Source organism: Telopea speciosissima, chromosome 1 (assembly GCF_018873765.1).
Source record: "Telopea speciosissima isolate NSW1024214 ecotype Mountain lineage chromosome 1, Tspe_v1, whole genome shotgun sequence".
Lineage (NCBI taxonomy): Eukaryota > Viridiplantae > Streptophyta > Magnoliopsida > Proteales > Proteaceae > Telopea > Telopea speciosissima.
This window is the reverse complement of record NC_057916.1, coordinates 69389397-69411495: the sequence shown is the minus strand read 5'-3', so window position 1 is coordinate 69411495 and position 22099 is coordinate 69389397. Positions and strand designations below refer to the sequence as shown.

At 40.0% G+C, this 22099-nt stretch overlaps 1 protein-coding gene and 1 pseudogene across 1 annotated transcript; both read right to left on the bottom strand.

The window, feature by feature from the left end:
• Positions 1-1429: 1429 nt before the first annotated feature.
• Positions 1430-7065, bottom strand: LOC122669582 (protein LEAD-SENSITIVE 1-like). The gene is made up of 3 exons (XM_043866378.1): positions 7045-7065; positions 6866-6942; positions 1430-2089 (listed from the first exon to the last, which is right to left on the bottom strand). Exons 1-3 carry the CDS (start codon positions 7059-7061, stop codon positions 1476-1478), a joined length of 708 nt encoding a protein of 235 aa, XP_043722313.1. The 5' UTR covers positions 7062-7065; the 3' UTR covers positions 1430-1475.
• Positions 7066-8172: 1107 nt separating this feature from the next.
• Positions 8173-20466, bottom strand: LOC122669564 (annotated as a pseudogene).
• Positions 20467-22099: the final 1633 nt, after the last annotated feature.

Below are 22099 nucleotides of genomic sequence, written 5' to 3'. Positions count from 1 at the left end.
TGGATCATTTATGTATTGTCGTATGATTTAGGGTAAATTACATTAATATCTAGGTAAAATATAATTTGCTGAGTAGCGATGTAAATGGATAGTTAAGAATTCTTTTTTTTTTTTTTGTCCCTATTTGTTTATTGGAATCCATATTCAAAAAAAATAGTTTTTGGAAACTATCCGAAACCGATCGAAAGTTAGTCGATTGTGTTTATAAATATTTTAATTGCAAATTGAATATTATCTTATCCATTTAGTTGCAAAGTGAAATTTTATTAATAAGGGAAAAAAGATACAAGATTGTTTGAAATACAAGTATTTTTTTATTACTATTTTATTTTACTACATACATTTTATTAGAAATTAGTTTAAGGAAGAGGGATGGGTTTGCTAGCACATTCTCTCTCTCCCTTTGAAATGATTCTCTTATGTCTCAAAGGGAGGAAGAGAGAGATAGACATATAGGGTGGAATTTAGTTTGTCTGTAGGGAGCTTAACACGTCCAGGGTGTTGTTAGCCGTTGGGCTGAGTTGCACACATCCCTAGGTGTACACTGAGATGTGTGGCACAATTTTCTAGCATACTCAGCATTTTTCCGTAGTTTAAATAAAAACTCAATGTCCAAGAGAATAGGAAAAAGCTCTCATCGATAGGTTCTCATTTATTCAGTCAAAGTCTGGCAATCAGACCCAAGGACAACTGTAGTGGTTTTCAATTCTCCTCCTTTTTAAAGTTGGAGCATTTCCTTAGCTTTGGTTTCTTGAGTGCTACCTTATATCTTTTATCAGAACTGCAATTTTAGTGTTAAGAGATTTTTACTGTAATTTTCATCAATCTTCAGGTTTGCCCGTGAACATATTACATTATATTGGTGTGTGAACCACGTTAAATTCTTGTCAACTCTGTTTGTTTTGTTTTGTTTGTCTGTATTTCTTAATGTTTGTTTTAACAACTTATTAGCTAGATCTAGATCGATTTTCCTTTTGATCAAAATTCAAATTTCAAAGAAAAATACCAAAATTATTAGAAAACTCCGAAGATACCCATAATTTCGTTTTCTGGGAAAGAAAAAAAAAAAACCCGTAAAATTTTAGGCGAAATATCTCAAAAACATCTATGAAATTGGTACCTAAGCATAGACCAGCTTTATAAGCAATATTATATTCGAAAGTGGGATAGACCGAATTCGAAGCAGAGACACCAATATCCGAATATGTACTGATTAACTTATCCATTATCCAGCATCAGAAAGCCATAGCAGCATAGGAATTTTAGTACTAGAAGGAAATCAAATCAAGGCAAACAGAGCTTGCACAAGACCCACCAAGCAGTTCCAAACCCCACCCCCCCAATGTCCCAACTCCCAATGTAATTAAAAGTTCCACAAACACTATCACACCAACATGTTGTGATCCATAGTTTCCAACAATTAAGAACAAGCCTACTATTGCATACTCTGTTCATAAAAATCAAGAGTCACTGACTCACTGACTGAGATCTTCCACAGCTACCTTCACCACATCCCTCCTCATGCCAATATCAGCAGCATACCGACTAGCACAGTAGACTCCGATCGCTCTTGCTGTCATCCCATACACGTTGGTGGTAACAAGGCACAAGGGTGTTGACAAGACAGCAGCAAGGGGGCCACCGATTATTGATATTGCCTGGCCACTCTGGCTAATTATTCCTTGTTCGACAACAAGCAGACCGGTCTTACAGTAAATGGCAAAATCTTCACAGTTCTTGAAAACATTGCAACACCCAAATCCATTGTCAAGCAAGTAGGTTGCACGGTGGACTATGATATCGTCTGGGTCTGAGACAGCAAGGGTGCATGTTCCACCCCGTGCTTTTGCTAGAAAGAGAGCAGGACTGACACCATACTCGAAACGGTACAGGACTCCACCAGCAAGAAAACAATCTAGACAGGAAGAGACAATTCCATGACCTTCTTCTATTGGTGGGCAGGTGGAGCAGGGCTGAGATTGGGCTGGTCCGGAGCTTAATAGAAGAAAATCCAGCACAGTTCCAGTCCCTACTTCTTGACCTCGTCCTCTAGTGAAATGGATTACCTTATCATTTCCAACATAGATGCCTGCATCCATAAGGATAAAATAAGGATATTGTCTAAGCCTTAACAGAGAACAACAGAGAAAATATGATATTATCTATAGTGCACCACAGTATATTCTAAGCATAAGGACCCACAGATCAGTGTATAGAAAAGCATGCAAAGGATGAAACAACGGAGGTAAGAAAACATGCTAAATACTCATGCTATAGCTCCATGGATCTAGCAGTAAACCATCTCATAAAAACTGAAAAGTCAGGAATTACAAGATTCTGAGGCCAAAAAGAACAAGCTTCCTGCCACAAAACTTCAATCAGAATTTTACTCTGAGAGTTTTTTATTTTTAATCCAAAAGATTGACTTTTCCTACCCTAAATTCTTAAAACCAACCAGGACCATTCACGAGAATGGGGGTCAATCCTGTATTGACTACAGTATCCTGTCTACACAAGGATAGTCTAACCGAAAACATCATTTATGCGAAAATGTAGCTGAAAAATGGGAGAGGAACATGATATTGATTAATATTCACAAAGAAGCGAAATCTTAATCTGAACAAGAAGCGGAATAAAACAAGAAATAAAATGTGTTAAACATCGGGCAAGGCAGCAATAGATATAAAGTGCTATTTATGACTGAGACATTGTACTATAGCGCATAAGATATCTCAGCCAACCTGGTTAAGGTATCTTCTGACCCAGGTCATGCAAGAATCATGAGATTGAGCAGCAAGGCACATTGAGTAGAAGATTTGTGTGATAAATTTTAAAATAAAGCTGGAGATAGACCCAGAAAGAGAGTTGGTTCACAGTCAAGAAAGTTTGAAATGGTCAACCTGGAAAAACAAAAGACATCATTAATAAATAACTCCCTTTTTTTCCCCCCATTAACTTAGGCTCACAGTGCCTAGTTTATCAGATTCAAACACATTAGTTAGATACTTAACACAAGTTTGCTACCCTGTATTATTCAATCCGTTTTTTCACAGCTACCCTGTGCTAACCTCATCTTCTGGTAGCTTCTGGTTCAAATGTTCCATCCAGCAGATTCTGTTTTAAAAATTCTCCTTCTACTGTCTATCAACAGAAATATGATTTTTCAAACATTCTTCATTGATACTCCAGAATCAAACAAATTTTATTAAGCTAGAGATGATACTGAAAGTAAACAAAAAAAAAAAAGAGGGGGAAAAAAAGAAAGAAAGAAGGAACATATATAATGGTCAGCATGAAATCACAATTTCCTAGTTGTGGAATAATGCAGGAAACAATAGGAGAAACTGATTCTCGAAACATCTTGATTTGTCAACAGTGTTCTGGTGTAGGCAGATTTCACAAAACCTGTGGGTCATTTGGGCCCAACAGAATTGAAGAATGTTGATACAAAAAAAAATAGAGAGAGAAATAGGAGGCTTGATCACAATGAGCAAAGCTAGAGTTAGTCCACTTGAAAGAGAACCAATCCTCAATCATAACCAAAAGACCCAAACAATTCCACACAAACATGCTGTTTTCAAGGCTCCATATAGGTATTAACCACACAGATTTGGCCCTTTTGGCCTAACTAGAATCCTGATATAACTCAAATTACAGTTAGAAACTCTCATGAGCGCTAAATGTCTTTAATAAATAAATAAAACTACAGATTTAAGAAATAGGAGACTCCTAAGCTAATTATACTTCTTTCTTTTTTCTCCAAAGCCACATAAAGCACACAATGACAATAAAAGAAAACTGTGCACATGAAAAGATATTAAGGCTCCGTTTGTTTCAAGTTGAAGAAATGTTGAAAGACAGTGATCAACTTGTTGAAAAGTAAAAGTTCTTATATTCGATTTCGAGAATTACACATTACAACACAAAGAGAGAAGCTAGACTTTAATCACAGAGATTCTCCTGGAGAAACCAAGCAATTGACATCAGAAAGCAGACCCTTTAGATCCAAGATACTCAGCTGCTTGAACTCTTTCGTTTTCTGATGTCCAATGAAAAAGCCATTCTAACAGCCATGGACCATTTAATTAAGATCAAATGTCATTTAATTCTTCAAGAAATGAAAGTCTAGTCATAGGCTGAAGTATGAACCAATCATTAATGTGCTTCAGCTTTGCAGATAAACTGTAGTCCATCATAGAAATTGCCACTGCATAACAAATCGGAGACCCTGGTTCAAAGTTCTAAATACAAGAGTGATGCAGAATCATCACCAAATAGGGTTTATTTCTTCAGAAATAGGCCTAGAGTTGGGTTATATACATGTTGGGCCTTTGTTCCTAAGGGTTTTTTATGTAATAGACCACTTTAATGAGCCTAAACTAGGGGTACATAGGTTGCATACGGGATTAGCCCAATACTTAGTTATTTTTATGTTTTTAGATTAAACCGGTTTAGAATTGATTGCATCCAATTGGTTCAATTGGTCTAATTTAAGTGAAGTGTTCCTATTGGTCAATAGGTCATTATATCCTATTGGCTAGTATGGAATCTTCTTTTTAAATTAGTTGTTTTAAGTCAAATTCTTTTATTTTAAGTTAGTAGGGGTAGTTAGGACATTTTACTGTTTTAAATTAGTAGTTTGATTGCAATTAGATCCCTTCCACGATTTTAAGTGAAGAGGAAGTTAGATTGTATTAGGACTTGGCCTTTGGCCTTTATTTATAAAAGGAGAGATCATGGGAGGCTCCCCCACAGAATTTTGAATTTAAAAAAAGACAGATATCATGGCTGCTTGCTGCTGTTCCTTGCTCCCTTGTGAGTGTATGCATCCTTGTGGATTTCAAGGTGGAAGGGTGGGTGGATTCTGCGACTCTTTACGCGTGTAGTGGGTGGGGGATCTCTCTTGAAGGTGGTTTCATCGTTCAAACATTCAAGCTCTTCTGGTGGATTCCAATGTGAGTTTGAATTTTAATTTTCTGTTTTTATCTTTCCTTCCCTTCCCCATTCGATCCCCTTTTCTTTTTCTATTTTATTTTCATAAACCCTAGGAGGATCTCAGCTCTGTCCAGATCTGTTTACCCATCAGAAATCATCCAAACTTTGACCACAGCCTCCCCTCACCATTGTCTATACTCGATCCTGACTGCTGCCCCATCCCTAGTTAAAACCCTAATTTCTGTAAAAACTCCATTAACCATTAAACCCTAAAAATGACAGATTCCACACTTCTAACCATCAAAACCCTCCCATATTTGGATCGAACCTTCCCTCTCACAATCCCCTAAACTCGATCCCAAGCCCAGCCCTATCCATCCATCTAAACCCTAGCTTTAGTGATTTCCCAAATTTCTAAAACCCGAAACCCTAACCCTAATTCTGCAGGAATTTTAAATTGATCCAAATCCTATTTTTTTTATATCATAATAGTCCCCTAGACCTGCTGATCATTACCCTATATTACTTTCATCCATAACCCTAGCCTAAATCCTAGGTTAGCCCTAAATAGCCCCCAAATCTGACAAGAACCTGATTCTACTTGGCCCCTAGTAGGATTATTTCCTATTCTAGGACTACATTAAAGAGTCCATGATAAACTCTGAGCTTGGTTTCCTCAGTCATGCCTAGCTGTGTCTTCTGGCTGGACCTAAAGTCTACTTGCTTAGTTTCATCTGAAGCCAGCCCTCTTAGATTCCATGTTAGAATTTGAATTCCAATTTTGAGAATTATTATATGTGGTGAGGATGAATATCCAAGAATATGATCTCCTGAGTTCCCAATCATAAACCAAATTATTCCAAACTTGATACTCTAAGAGGCTGCATTTGTTTTGATGAAAAATATTCTATGGAAAAATAATTATTATCTATAAATTTTGGTGTGGTCATAGATGTCCGTTATTTTTCCAAATGCCACAGAGTATTCATTCTTCCATGTCGACAGATGATATGTCCATTCCGACCATTGGATGGAAAAGACATGGTCTAAATTAGCCACATGTCAAATTCCGGAGTCTAATTCAATCAAATACCCCTTTTTGTATTAGCACACATCCCTTGTATGTCCATGCATGTGTACCAGTACTCTAGACATTATTGTGCACTCTCCCAACTCTAAGTGGAAACCATGGTTTAGGTTAAAAAGGATAAAAATGGATGGCTCAGATTTATCGTGTGATTTTCGGAAACATCACCTTCCATTGTCACATAGATATATTTTTCTGCCATTTGGCAATTTTTTTGGTTGGACATGGCTAATAAGAACATTTAAACATGATTGATTAAGGGAAATAATCCAGCCATATGATTTGGGGGGGGGGGGGGGAGTGGAATCTTCCATGGGTGCCAAGAGTACCAAATACCAATAATCAAGATCCCATTACTATTTTGGTAAACCAGCCTCCTGAATTTTGAAATGAATGTTGTTTTCCAGCTTTCTGTATTGCATATCAGTAAAACATTTCCTCCCTTCCAAATTTTTATACAATTTTGTATATATAAAATAAAAAAAACAGATGTCTCAGAAGTTCCTGTGTTGTTTCCGAAAATGTCAGAGGTGTACTAAAGGTTTAAACGGATCAGTAGCTGTTGCTGCTGTTTGGTACATAAGATTATTGTTCTACCATCACAGGTTTAGCGTTGAACTATATAAAACAAATCAAAATAACAAGTGGGTCAATAAAAACCATAATGGACATATCACTATACTAAAAAAATTCTTCCATCACTCGATCGATTATTTACACTTTATAAACGCTACAAAGAAACCTTTTTTACTTTTATAAATAATGTCTGGAAAAAACAGTAAAAATGAATGCAGATAAATTTGATAGAGAGAGAGAAAGAGAGAGAGAGAGAGAGAGAGAGACCGTGATGGGCGTAAACATAAGCAGTCCTCCATGAATAGATGTGATCACCTGGTTTCAGGCTGCCTCTGCCGATCCTGCGCCACCCACGAGCCGAGGAAAACAATAATCAATAAATCCACGAAAACATTAACTCAAGAGTTTCCATCTCAGGAAATAAAGAGAACAATACCTATTGGCTATTGGAGAGCAGCCCCATCTCTCTCTCTCACAATCGCTCTCTGCGCAACTCGATTAAATCGATTCCCTTATTTCTAGGAAGAGAAGAAAGAACAAAATTCTTCACAAATAAGGAAAGGGAAAGCAAAGCAGTTTTCACTTTTCCAGGCCTAATTACTTTTCCCTTAAATTAAAACTATCACAAAAATTAACACTTTTAGAACTTATTTATAGAAGAATGGAAGAATTTACTTCCTCTCCCACTCCTTTTGTTCTTCCAGATTCAGGAAGGTTCTAGTTCATTCCCCCCCCCCCCCCCCCCCCCCCCAAAAAAAAAAATTCTTAGGCTGACAGTTGTCCAACATGCATATGATGGAATCAGGCCGGAGAGGGAGAATCCATAGCTGACCCAATCTTATTCCAATATTTGAAGTGGAGATCGCTGGGTCAGCTTGAAATCAGGATTCGGATCCAACCGATTCTGATCCAATTCGACCGGAATCGGTGATCAGATTCCGATTCTTAAAACCATGGTTGTAATAGGTCTTAACCATCTCAAAAACTACAGCAGCTAAACAATATGTAACACGAGATGATGAGTGACCCAATTATAGTGGTTCACAAAATATTAGGATCCATTATAGTATTACAATCCTCTAGGAGAAAATTCAGGATGACTTGATTCATAAAGGCAAAGCAGGTGTCGTGGTAATCAGTCTTGGATGCATCAAAGTCTTAGTTGAAAACACAAATGCACAGTGCTCTAAGAAATTGATAGAAACGTGAAACTTTACCAGGTGATCTTAATTCTGACATGTGTTCCCATGTCATGATCAAGTAATCTCTGTCACTTAGCCAAATATACTGGCTTGTGAGCAATGGGCTGATCCCAACCATCAAATCTATACATACTATCAGATAATAGAAAGGATACTGCGATCAGTCCAACTATAGATAGGGTTTTTCTCTGCCTTGTCAGGCTGGCTTTTGAACATGGAAATCTTGATGGGATGAATTACCTTGTAATGTATGGTCCCTTGCAAAACAAGCCTTATACCTCAAGCTTGGCCATGGAAAGATGTAGTTATAAGTCATTAAAAACTGAAATAAGATACCTCTAAGCACGTATTCACAGTATAAAGTACAGTAATATACAATCAAACTGGTTCTTTTCCGATTGAACAGCAACATCACAAAATATAAGAAAATTACCCCACATTCATTTAGATAACATAGTAATTGATTAATCTTCTGTATCAAGTGTGACCTCGAATAGAACTAAATGGAGGGCAAGGATCCATGTAGCCGACCCCATTTAGTTGGGACAAGGCTGAGTTGTTGTAGTAATTGATTAATCTTCTATGAAAAATGGTACAATATTTTTCCAGTGTTGCCTGATGGAGTCAATAACTTTGACTGCTAAAGCCTCATCTTCTGGATAATAAGCAATGGGATCAGTTAATAGAGGAACTGGGAGGTTGAGCACACCTTCAAGGGTTGCATGCAAACAGTATGCTGAATAAGTAATATGATATCCACCTTCCAAGACAATCAGAAGGCGTCCATCACTGTGCTTATCAGCCAGTTTACGTACTATCCTTCCAATCTCCCTATAACCATCCATGGTCAAGCACTGCCTTCCATTAGGATCAAACTGGAGAAAAGAATAAGCAAAGTTATCTCATAAGGTATTGCCACCTCTGGCATCAGTGACAAGAATATCTCAGACAAAAATGGAACGAGTAACATCAACAATTATCCATACAATGATGGCACTACAATCAATCTTCAGCAATTTTATACATTGATCCTAGAGAATTTGGGATGGATTACAGCAATGTAGAAATAGGCATTAGGGATTCTAAAAATGTACACGTGCAGTATGCATGGTGATCCATATAAGCTTGAAATCTTGATTCTCTATTGGAACAGATTCTTCAATATCATTCCAACTATAATTATTCCAAAACAAACCCTCTACTGGGCGAGGCCAAAATCAAAGCCATTTTCAATCCTCCATTGAACCGTCTTTAATTGGATGAGACCTAAATGTAATTCTCGAATCAGAACTCCATTCTCTTGCTTCACAAAACAATACCTCATATTGACATCATACCACATTGATCAGAAATGAGACATTGTTCTCCCAAGATTAACAGATCTATTTATCAATGTGTACCCCATGTAGGAATGTTTTGCATGCTACTGTGTACTTCAGAAACAGTCCTAGTAAGTTGACTTTGATTAGAACTGGTATATTTGTCTACATATCTAAGATACGATCCTGTGGCATCCTTTTTTTTTTCACTTCTCAAAACAGTCCTCACTAGATTGCTTAGCATTAAGATGATGCAGGACAATATCAATCTTGAGGTAATGACCCACTCAAATAGGGCTTGTAGGAGGAAACTAGGGGCGAGTGATAGGCACAGGTGGGGCAGGAATTTTTATTCTCTGTTTTCTTTCTCTTGGGGGGGGGGGGGGGATTGGGGGCACAAAAACAAAATGCACTGGAGTCTGAGAAAATGAGAAGAAATATGTTTGGATAAGGAAAACAGTAATTCCAAAATTAGCCATCAAGGACAATCTCTAAAAATACAAGTAATCAACAAGAATTCCAGTAACACCAAAAAGATAATCCCAAGGAATATCAGGTTGTTTCAGATGGATGCTCATGAATCCATGATGCTGCAACAAGATTGGGTTCACATGTTTATAAACTAAGAATTCCTTCTATTTGCATATTCCAAATAAATTTTCTGTTAATTGGAAATTAAGTTAGCTACCATTCAAATGGGGAGATGAGAAATGTTCGCTGATACAAGATTCAGTCTTCAGTTTGATTTGCACTGTTAGTTAGGATTCTTTGTTTTTTATTTTTAAGCTGAGAAGTATGCAAGCCATAATTTGTACCTCTGCACACCTTGCAGTTGTTCCAAAATTTGTTTTCTTGTTGTTCCTCTTTTTTTTTTTTCAAAGGACTGAATGAGTTGGGTTCATTCCAATGCACTTCCCAGGGGTCGAACACATGACCTCCCTGCTCTGATACCATGTTCACTACTGTTTCACCTAAAAGCTCGAACTATTAGCGAAGGGCAGCGTAAATGTATACATCAACACCTTAAAATGGACTTTAATTCCTTGAGTTGCACAGAGTCAGAGACAAAATTAAGCTACCTAGAAGTGCAAATATACTGCAACCATAGAAGTGTTGTTCATTTTAACTGAGAAAAGGAAATACTCTTCACCATAACTCCCCACCCCCAACACACAGAGTTCCACCAGGATGTTAATAAGAAAGAAACAAACATGGTTAGTTAACTTACAGCACTAGAATCTTGGCCAATAACCAGAACCATCATTTCTGGCTCAAACTTCTGAACAGCAGAGACAACCAATTCATTCATGGCATACTCATATCCCCGATCTCCAGTTCCATTAGGTAGAGGTATATTCAGATTAAAACCTAACCCTTCACCTTCACCAAGTTCATCAATGGATCCACTCTGCGGATGCGATGGTCCCCATGAACCATGATTCATATGAAGAGAGGTTGTAAGTGTTAGCCAAACAACGGTCCAGGGATCAAACCATGGTTCCCTAGGAGACCAAGATATTTATCTTTAGGGTTTTGCATACAGGTTGGCCCATGGTGTCCCATGGGTGCCCCATTTTAATTTTAGGGTTTCCCATGGTCGCCCATGGGAACCCCGGTGCATCCTATTAGGGTTTCTCCTTCCCTATTGCATTCCATAAAATTAATTCACAATAGGGACGGAGAAATTCGCTCTAGTCCATCACATGGCAAGAGGGATCCATCCCATACTCGAATGCGCGCGGAAAATAATCGATTCGAGTTTCTTTCGCATTCCATAAATATTAATAATCAATGAACGAAGGAATTAATAAAGAACTACTAACCTGGTGAGCCTCAAGTGTTGCTCCTCCAATAGATAGTGGTTCTTCCTCCAATGCGCTCCAAGCAAACAGATCTGAACCTCCAATGGTGCTACCAAGGTTCTACACGCCAATCCCGGATGCCCTCAAACTCCTCAGGCCCGGATCTAGGGTTTCACAAACCCTAACTCTCAAACACAGTGAGAGAAGCAAGAAGAAGAAGAGAGATCACAAGAGGGAGAGAGAAAACCAAAAACGTAGGAGAGAGAGTGTCTGCTCCAAAAACGGGAGAGACTGCTCTTCTGTATTTTTGGTCCCCTATTTATAATAATAGGGTTTAATTAAATCCTAGATAGATTTAATAGAGCCCTAGTGAGAGTCGACTCTCTCTCTCTCGATCTGGCGATTCTGTTAAAACTCAAAGTGCTACACGGTGAAGAAGCGAGAATCTAATAGGGAAAGTATTAATTAGATTCTTTATTTAATTATTAATGGATAATTACAATTAGCACCAAATCCATTAATTAAATAAAGAGCCAATTAAATTAGCAAATTCCAAATAACTCCCTATATGATAACAATTTATCATATGCAACCCCCACTAATCAACACCATCATTATGGAATCTAGGGCATGTACACATGTACCGCCAAACCCCAATCCATAGTACATGTCCATATAAGAGCGTCGTGCATCCGATCGGGTCTGCAAAACTCGATAAAACACTTTATTTGAAATAACTATAAATAATGTATCATTTTATGTAAAATAAATTTTGCAAAACCATTTCCAAAACAGTCTGGATCTAGATTACGATCCGACCATGCCTGAGCAGTCTCTATCTTGGTGTTCCCCAATCGGGCGTGGTGACCGTGTTGGATAACTCCTTCACTCACAAAGTGTTCACACATTCCCGAACACCGGCTTTGACTCGCTTGAGTCTCGGTCATTGATGAACCAAAGAATGCGATCACACTTTGCAGTGTGACAGGTTCCCTCAGTGCAGGTGTCGGTGACACATGTCTATCCCTTCCTACATCCGGCAAGAATACATGAGGGAATCGACAAAGTAGATTCTTCGCCAATGCACACATCAAACATGTGAGCACTCGCATTCGTCACTCGACATCACATGTCTAGGCATACCCAATGCGACGACCATATGATAAGGGTGCTGACCAAACCCTAGTCGTGACTACCATTTTAAGTATAACTTACGGACACATAATGCTCAAAAAGTTTATATTGCATGTGACAATATTAAACTAAAATGTATAAATGTTCAATACAAAGGTGAACCGGGTTGAACCGGACCGAACCGGGTTTGATGGACACACACTTGTCCAATAATCTCCCACTTGTACATCAAAGCCAATTCCCCATACATTTTAAACCCATACCCTCCATGTGTTTCTCAAACACTCCGGTGACAAACCCTTTGTTATGGCATCGGACACATTTTGATTGTGTCCACTTTGGAGATACTCACGTCACTCTGTTGGATAATCTCTCCGATGAGGTGATACTTCACGCACGTGCTTGTTCCTCGATGAGCCCTAGGCTCCTTAGCTTGTGCAATGGCCCCTCTGTTGTCACATAACGGGAATAGGGCCCTTGACAAGATCGGACTACTCGAAATGTTAGGAACTTCCTAACCCAAACACCTTATTAAACGCATCACATGATGTAAGGTGTTCATAAAAATAGGGACCGGCTGTAGATTTCTATTTTGTACTCCTCTATACAATGGTACCTCCACTCATTAAACTCGTAATGACTCACAATACCTACTACATAGCAGACGTCCGGCCTCGTGCGCAATATGGCGTACATAAGACTCCCTACTTTGCTGAGGCATAGCGAATCCTCTTCATCTCTTCAATGTCGTGCGAGGCGAGGACATTGAGATGCGGAAAGAGCGACTCCATGTCCGAAGGGAACACTTCCCCTCTTAGAGTTCTCCATACTAAATCGGCCAAGACTTTGTCTATATAGGTAGCTGTGACAAGCCTAGCATCCTTTTCTGGCGATCTCTTACTAGTTTGATCCCAAGGATATAGCTAGCTTCACCAAGGTCTTTCATCGAAAACGTTGGGGATAACCACTATTTTACTGATGAAAGGAATCCTACATCGTTACCAATTAGCAATATGTCATCTACGTATAAAACAAGAAAACATACTGCCCTCCCACTGATCTTCTTGTAAACGCATGATTCATCCATGTTTTGATCAAAACCAAATGATTTGATTGATTGATCAAACTGATGTTCCAGCTCCTGGAAGCTCACTTCAGCCCATAAATGGACCTGCAATTTGCACACCTTTCTTTCTTCCTCCAAGGAAGAGAACCCCCTCGGCTGTTCCATGTAGATTTCCTCTTGAAGGAACCCATTTAGAAATGCGATCGCACATCCACCGCCAGATCTCATAATCAAAGTGTGCTGCGATAGCCAATAAAATCTGATGGACTTCATCATCGCTCTTGGTGAAAAGGTTTCCTCATAGTCTATACCCTCTTTCGGGTATAACCCTTTGCCACCAGTCTCGCTTTGAATCTCTCGACCTTTCCATCTGCGCCCTTCTTCCTCTTGAAGATCCATTTACATCCAATCGGCTTGACGCAAGTGGTGGATCGACTAGAGTCCGGACCTTGTTGGAATGCATCGAATCGATTTCAGAGCGCATTGCTTCCAACCACCTAGTGGCATCAACATCCTTTAGAGCCTCAGTATGTCATCGGATCATCATCCGATTCAACCGATACCATGTGGAACTCTTCCACTGTTTCCTCTTCGGTTAGAAGAGTTAGCCTGGTGGGTGGTCTAACGTCCTCCCACTGCGTCGAGGTTCCTCGGTGTTGGTATTTCAGCGGTATGTCAGTTGGTCTTACTTCGGAAGTGACGTTTCGAGCCATCGATAGCTCTTTTATGACTACTGGTTCGGACCTCGGGTCATCATTTCTTCCTCCAAAAATGTGACATGTTTACTTACAATGACCTTTTGGTCAACTGGGTCATAGAAATAATAGCCTATCGTGCCTTTGGGGTAGCCTAAGAAATAGCATCTCGAAGTCCTGGATTCTAACTTGTCTGCATTGCTGCTTTCGCACATGTGCTATGCAACCCCATACCCTAAGGTGTTGAATACGGGCTTTCGCCCTTTCCACAACTCAAAGGGTGTCTTGGCTCTGAGACTTAGATGGAACCCTATTCAAGATATATATCGCCGTCTCTAAAGCGTACCCCCAAAAAGAAAGAGGCGCTCACTATAAGTGAGCATCGTCCCGACCATATCCAATAGGGTTCGATTGCTCGTTCGGATACACCATTTTGTTGTGGTGTGCCTGGATTAGTTAGTTGACTAACTATCCCTTGGAATATGAGATGTTCTTTAAACTCATCCGATAGATACTCCCCTCCACGATCTGATCGTAAGGACTTGACGCGTTTATCGAGCTGTCTTTCGACCTCGGCTTGGAATTCTTTGAATTTATCAAAGGCTTTCGATTTCCTACGCATCAAGTATATATAACCATATCTAGAGTAATCATCGGTGAACGTGATAAAGTACTCATACCCATATCTTGCTTGTATGTTTATGGGTCCACACACGTCGGTGTGTATCAACTCCAACGGATCTGTGGCTCTAGCACCTTTATTGCTAAAGGATTTCTTGGTCATTTTGCCCTGAAGGCATGACTCACAGGTGGGGAATGGTTCCACCCTCAGACTCTCTAAGGACCCATCCCTCATCAATCTATTGATTCGGTCCACATTAATGTGACCCAATCTTAGATGCCACGGATATGTTGAGTTCACTGAGTGCTTTCCGTTTCAAATCAACATTTGAAACAACATTCGTTCTAATAGGGCAATCTAGAAAATACAAACCACTTTGCATATATCCGGATGCCACAAAGGAATTATTAAAACGAATAATCAATTTAGAATTAAAGGAAAAACTATATCCGTCCAAAACAAGTTTTGAAATTGAAATTATCTTCCTCTTGAAAGAGGGTACATAATAGCAATCCTTTAAAACTAAACTAAGCGAGAACTAAAATTTAAAATAAAAGTTCCCACAACCAACGCCATGGTCTCGGCTCGATGCCCATCCGAAGACGCACTTCATTTCTTTCCAGGTTCCTTGTCTCCTTGAACCCCTGCAAATCATTGCAAATGTGAACAGTGGATCCACTATCCACCAACCAAGAATTGGTCGGTTCAAAAGACAAATTAGACTCATAAAGAACGTGAACATCACATGTACCTTCTTTAGCAACCTCTGTTTCATCCGGCTTCTTGTCTTTCAAAGTTGCCAGGTAAGCACGACGTTTCTTTTCTAGTGACCCTCCTTCTTGCAATAGAAGCACTTGCCTTTGCCTTTATTGCCGACTTCCCACCCTTGGCTTTCGGGTCTTGCCCTTACTTCCCTTTTTCTTCTTCTTCCCATTTGAAGAAGGCTTTGCCTCGATTGCATTGACCTCAGCCTTGTTCTTTTTCAAGGACGCTTGGCCTCTACAGTGCATTAGCAAGCTCGGTGAGCTCCATCTCCTTCTCGGACATCTTGTAGGACATCCTAAAAGGTGCGTAGGCGAAGTGAGTGACGCTAAGATCACATCGTCTTGTATCGCGAGTGAAATCGGTCCCCATAGATTCCAATTTTTCAAAAAGATTGATCATTTTTATTACATGATCCATCACCGAGTCCCCCGAGACATCTTGGAGTTATGAATTTGACTCACCGCATCGTAATGTGCGTGTGTCAATCGCTCTGAACAATTCAACAAGCTTATCCATTTTACCCCAGAGCGTATATCCTTGATCGAGTCTACAACTGATTTTTCCAACAATCCTAGGATATAGAGTGATGCCTTGGAATCCCTCATGAGGAACCCTTGCATCTCGTCATTTGCCTCAAAATCGTTTGGGTCGGGTTGAGGAGGAACTTGTTCATCTAGAACCGTGTCATCCTTCAGATCGGAGCAACTTAATGCTCCTACCAATCGACATAGTTTGTACCATTAAGTTTGTATTCGCTAATGAGTGTTAACAGGTTGGAATTAACGGCAACCATCGTATATTAATCTATACATGCACAAGTAAATAACCACATGCTAATTAATGACCATTGAAAATAATAAATTGAGCACACACACTCAATGGTCTTTCATGATTTGGGTTTCCCTCATAACCCAAAAGATGAATTGGATACCTACAACCCTTGCATGCATAACTTACCTGTCTGAGTCATTATACACACCATGGTAGTGTGGACTAAGCTGTCCGCCTCATGGGCTTTCAATATTTTCGGTCACCTGGGTGTCATGTCCGGATCTTGTCGGTGACATACACCCAAGTCATGTACTTACCTATCGCATTAGTTAGAATCATGGAATCATGAAAGATGGCCCACGTCGCAGGTGCCCTCTCACTATCCATACCCTAACATATCTAGATGGAAGTAAATATAGATAAATGCGTGACGAGGTCCTGGCAATGTCTGTCGCTTATGCGGGGTCATGTCACACATTTTCTACATTTATCTTCAATAGGAGGCTATGGACATGTCTACCGATTAAGACTAGTCCATATCATACATGTATTGTGAATAAAGAGGGATTAATTAACTCTCACATACATGGATAGATTTAAACAACATAATTAATCAACATTAATTAAAAGTGATTATGGGATGGCGGCATTTTTATCGAAGCAATTAAAAACCCTCCCAATAAAAATAAAACTAATAACTTTGGGTGCATTTATCATGCCATGGATGCCACGCCTCGATCATCTCCTCCGCCCGATCACGTCTTTAAAGTAGGTGACTTGCATCTCCATAAGCTTTGAGCACCACATGTGGATCACCATCTCGCATGCCTTGGGAGTCCTAACTCCTCTAAAATTACAATGGAAACCTAGAAAAATTCTATACACTTTCCTTTCCATAATAATAAAGAAACCCCGCATGGAGAAACCAACCCACCATTTGGGTTGCCCATGGGGTGGAGACATTTGTTTATAAAAAGAAAGGGGAGAGAGAGAAAGAGAGAGAAGCATCACATCCACCCATAACCCCATGTATCACATACATAAACAATCCATCCATTTATTAGAATGCCATTCCCATAATCACATCATAATATAATTTCATGCATGGGCATTAAAGCAAGTGAACCAAAAATTAAAACATGGATTCCTTCAATTATTGAACCACCACATCGCATGTGATATCATGTATCCAAGCCCATAAAATTAAAATCTTTTAATTGCAAGTGGGTAAAGAGGGAATCTCTTCACCCATCATCATCCTCCAAAACAAAACAAAATAATAAAATTCTGTTTTGAAAAATCTTTTTTTTTTTTTGTTAAACTGGAGGGAAAACAAGGGGGTGCATGCGAGCCCACTTCGCGCAGTGCCGAGCACTCCTGCGCAGCCCATAGGCACAGGGCCCACGGACGGCCAGGCCTTGGGCAGAGGCCGCTGCCCCTGCCCATAGGCTAAAGACCACGGACAACGGCTGCGCAGCCCGCAGCCGCAAGCTTGCTGCCGCAGTGCAGAACCCACAAGGGTAGGTTCATGGGGAAGGGCGTGCACGGAGGCTTGGCGGTGTCGTTCCCCCACATATAGAACATGATTAAAAATTTTAAAATAAAAATTAGTAATCACAACTTAATTGGATACATGCTTCAATAATTGGAATAAACAAAACAAACCAAATCCATTATCACATGGGTAGGTTGTTACACTAACAACCTTGTAACTACCCATGTGCATGTGGAAGGTTGTTACAACAACCATATCCTAACCACCCATGTGTACTTGCTTGCATCCCACTCATGATAATCATATTAACCATTAATTATCTAATATTCATGGATGGGAAAGGTGGCTCGATACCACCTTGTTGGCCAAACAACGGTCCGGGGATCAAACCATGGTTCCCTAGGGAGACCAAGATATTTATCTTTAGGGTTTTGCACCTGGTTAGCCCATGGTGTCCCATGGGTGCCCCATTTTAATTTTAGGGTTTCCCATGGTGGCCCATGGGAACCCTGGTGCATCCCTATTAGGGTTTCTCCTTCCCTATTGCATTCCATAAAATTAATTCACAATAGGGACGGAGAAATTGTCTCTAGTCCATCACATGGCAAGAGGGATCCATCCCATACTCGAATGCGCTGTGGAAAATAATCGATTCGAGTTTCTTTCGCATTCCATAAATATTAATAATCAATGAACAAGGAATTAATAAAGAACTACTAACCTGGTGAGCCTCAAGTGTTGCTCCTCCAATAGATAGTGGTTCTTCCTCCAATGAGCGCTCAAGCAAACGGATCGAACCTCCAATGGTGCTACCAAGGTTCTACACGCCAATCCCGGATGCCCTCAAACTCCTCAAGCACAGATCTAGGGTTTCACAAACCCTAACTCTCAAACACAGTGAGAGAAGCAAGAAGAAGAAGAGAGATCACAAGAGGGAGAGAGAAAAACCAAAAACGTAGGAGAGAGGTGTGCTGCTCCAAAAACGTGGAGAGCTGCTCTTACTGCGTATTTTTGGTCCCCTATTTATAATAATAGGGTTTAATTAAATCCTAGATAGATTTAATAGAGCCCTAGTGAGTCCGACTCTCTCTCTCTCGTCGCAGATTCTGTTTAAACTCAAAGTGCTACAGTGAAGAAGCGAGAATCTAATAGGGAAAGTATTAATTAGATTCTTTATTTAATTATTAATGGATAATTACAATTAGCACCAAATCCATTAATTAAATAAAGAGCCAATTAAATTAGCAAATTCCAAATAACTCCTATATGATAACAATTTATCATATGCAACCCCCACTAATCAACACCATCATTATGGAATCTAGGGCATGTACACATGTCTTGCCAAACCCCAATCCATAGTACATGTCCATATAAGAGCGTCTGTGCATCCGATCGGGTCTGCAAAACTTCGATAAAACACTTTATTTGAAATAACTATAAATAATGTATCATTTTATGTAAAATAAATTTTGCAAAACCATTTCCAAACAGCTGGATCCAGTTCGATCCGACCATGCCTGAGCAGTCTCTATCTTGGTGTTCCCCAATCGGGCGATGGTGACCGTGTTGGATAACTCCTTCACTCACAAAGTGTTCACACATTCCCGAACCGGCTTTGACTCGCTGAGTCTCGGTCATTGATGAACCAAAGAATGCGATCACACTTTGCGGTGACGGGGTTCCCTCAGTGCGGTGTCGGTGACACATGTCTATCCCTTCCTACATCTGCGGTAATACATGAGGGAATCGACAAAGTAGATTCTTCGCCAATGCACACATCAAACATGTGAGCACTCGCATTCGTACTCCGACATCACATGTCTAGGCATACCCAATGCGACGACCATATGATAAGTGGTGCCCACCCAACCCTAGTCGTGACTACCATTTTAAGTATAACTTACGGACACATCATGCTCAAAAAGTTTATATCGCATGTGACAATATTAAACTAAAATGTATAAATGTTCAATACAAAGGTGAACCGAGTTGAACCGGATCGAACCGGATTTGATGGACACACACTTGTCCAACAGTAAGAACATTATCGGAGTGATAAAACCCCTCCGCAGTCCCATTTCCATAATGGACATATCAATTGTTACAACCCTCCTGCAGCCAGAGTCTAAAGCCAATTGAACAGCAAGACCAGCATTGTTAAGGAAGCAATAACCATCAGCTTGAGTAGGCTGAGCATGGTGACCAGGAGGACGAACTAATGCATAGGCAATCTTTCCGTGCCCGTCTAGCATGTACTTCATTGCTGAGAGTGCAGTCCCAGCAGCAAGAAGGGAAGCATCCCAAGAGCCAGGGTTCAAGAAAGTGCCCGCGCAGAGTGTCTTACCCCCTGCTTCTTCCGCTTGAACAAGTTCTTTTATGTACGCTGAAATTCAAATACGATTAAGCAACATGAAAAGCTCGAGAACTTGACCAAAAAAACAAAAAAAGAAATGCTCGAGAAATAGATCCAAAAAATTTATTATCTCAGCAATCATTTTAGTTTTCATAAGACCATTAGTATCAAACATCGCTTCAAAAGGGGGAAAAAACAGAAAAGAAAATGAATTGTCTTACTTTTAATTTTTTGTAATCGATCAAGACCAGTATTTTTAATGAATCGGCGAGGAGAAGGGTACCTGGATTATGAAAGGAGAGCAATTCAGGAATCTGAGCAGGTCTTCCTGTGTGCGAGGAGATATAAGGAGAGATAGGACCCTTTTGAGGATGGAAACCATGTTCTTCACCCGATTTGAGTTTTCAGGATGCTTTTCCAAGACATCGAGGAACCCTGGATCCATGGCGGAATCGAAAACGCCGGCTACTGCATCATGATTGAGCATTCCTTCGTGCCAAAACACTTCAATTCGATGGGATGATGACGAGGGAAGAGAAGCCATGTTTGTGCATTATAAAGGAATGAATCGAACTGCTCAGAGATTCAGGTTACCCATCATTGATCTCTTTCGGGTACTCGTTGTGCAAATTAGAACTTGAAAGTTAGAGAAGTTGCAGTTATTGCCTTACCAAATAATCTGATAGTCTGATAAGTGCAGTCCACTTGTTCGCTCTATTGCTTCAGAAAAGCTGGCCTTCTCTGTGTAGACGTGGAGTTCTTCGAGCAATGATTTAAATTAGAATCTGATTTGCACGGATTCCCCCAAGATGCTTTTATTTGCACTGCAGTTTGAGACTACCAAGAAGCTTAGCAGTCAGTGAAACAACCTTTCCTTTCACTGTGAGAGTTGGCAATCGCAATTCACACAAAAAGTGAAAAAACGCATGGAAGAAATGGATAAACAAGTGGAGGGTTTGACTATGTTACTATCCATAGTTGACACCGCTCTAGCTGATTCAAGGCGTTGGAGGGCTGTCCAAGCGCTTGACAACAAGGCGTCGCCGTCCGTCTATTTCTAGCATTGCCAAGGTACCCAAGATTAGGGATGTAAACGGATCGAATTTGGCTCGGATAGTGCTATATCTGCATCCACATCCGATTAGCTTTTGGACAGATTCGGATAGTACTAAACGAATACAGACACAGATACGAGTCGAATATTTTATCCGTTTACATGAAAATATAGTTTTTCGGATAGCTATAGCCTATCCGTATCCGCATCCGTAGCCTTTCGGACGGATTCGAATAGTGCTAAACGGATACGGACACTGAATCAACATAAAAGATCTATCAATGCAAACGGATATATGATATTATGCCGCTACACCGAGACACATGGGGATGGGAAAAAATGATCACTCCACCCATTGAATGGCGGAAATATCACCCCCATGTGTTTGAGCGTAGTGTAGCGTATGATGCGGAACAGAGAACATTGACCCATTCAGTCTCATTGTCAGATCACAATACTCCAAAGATTCATCCTACCGAAAGAGAAATAGAGAGAGAGAGAGAGAGAGAGGGCAAAAGGGGTTTATAGATAGAAGATGACACAAAGAAGATTGGTATAAAATGTTGTTCTCAATGAGGTATTGGTACAAAACTTTCGTAAATCAGAGGAATTCCTGATGTGATCGAGTTGACAAAACAAAGTCAAAGATCACATTGCAATTGGGAGAACCAAAACTAACTTATTGGGTCAATATCTCATGGGATCGATCTTAGTTTATGATAAGAGCTCTGACACTCAACTTTCAAATCTTTTCTTTCTTAATCGATCGGTCAGATCCTTGTGCAATTTCTTTTTCAAGTAATGTCAAACTTCTTCTCTTTACCTTTTTATTTTGGAAAAAAATTCTTCTCCTTTCACACAGCCCCATAGTCCTTCGAGGTAAAGCTCACAAGACAGTAAGTGGGATGCAAATGCAAGTTGTGTACCAAAGGAAATCTTTAATTGTCATGAGCATTTCTTCTTCTTTCCTACTCACAAGTTTTTGTCTTCTTCTTATTCGATCTACTTCTGCTGCTGCTTCTTCTTGATCTAGAGAGGCTCTGCATTGAGATTTGAGACCAAGAGTCAACATGTAAGTTGGCTCCTATTAAATCTCGAGAATATATTCTCTCCTGTGGTCACCAGAATCTGATCTCCCCACCCTCACCCTTGCACTCAACCTGTCGTTGGCTATAAACAGAGGCTCCCTAACCTCCAGAATTGTCATTGGCATTGCTGTG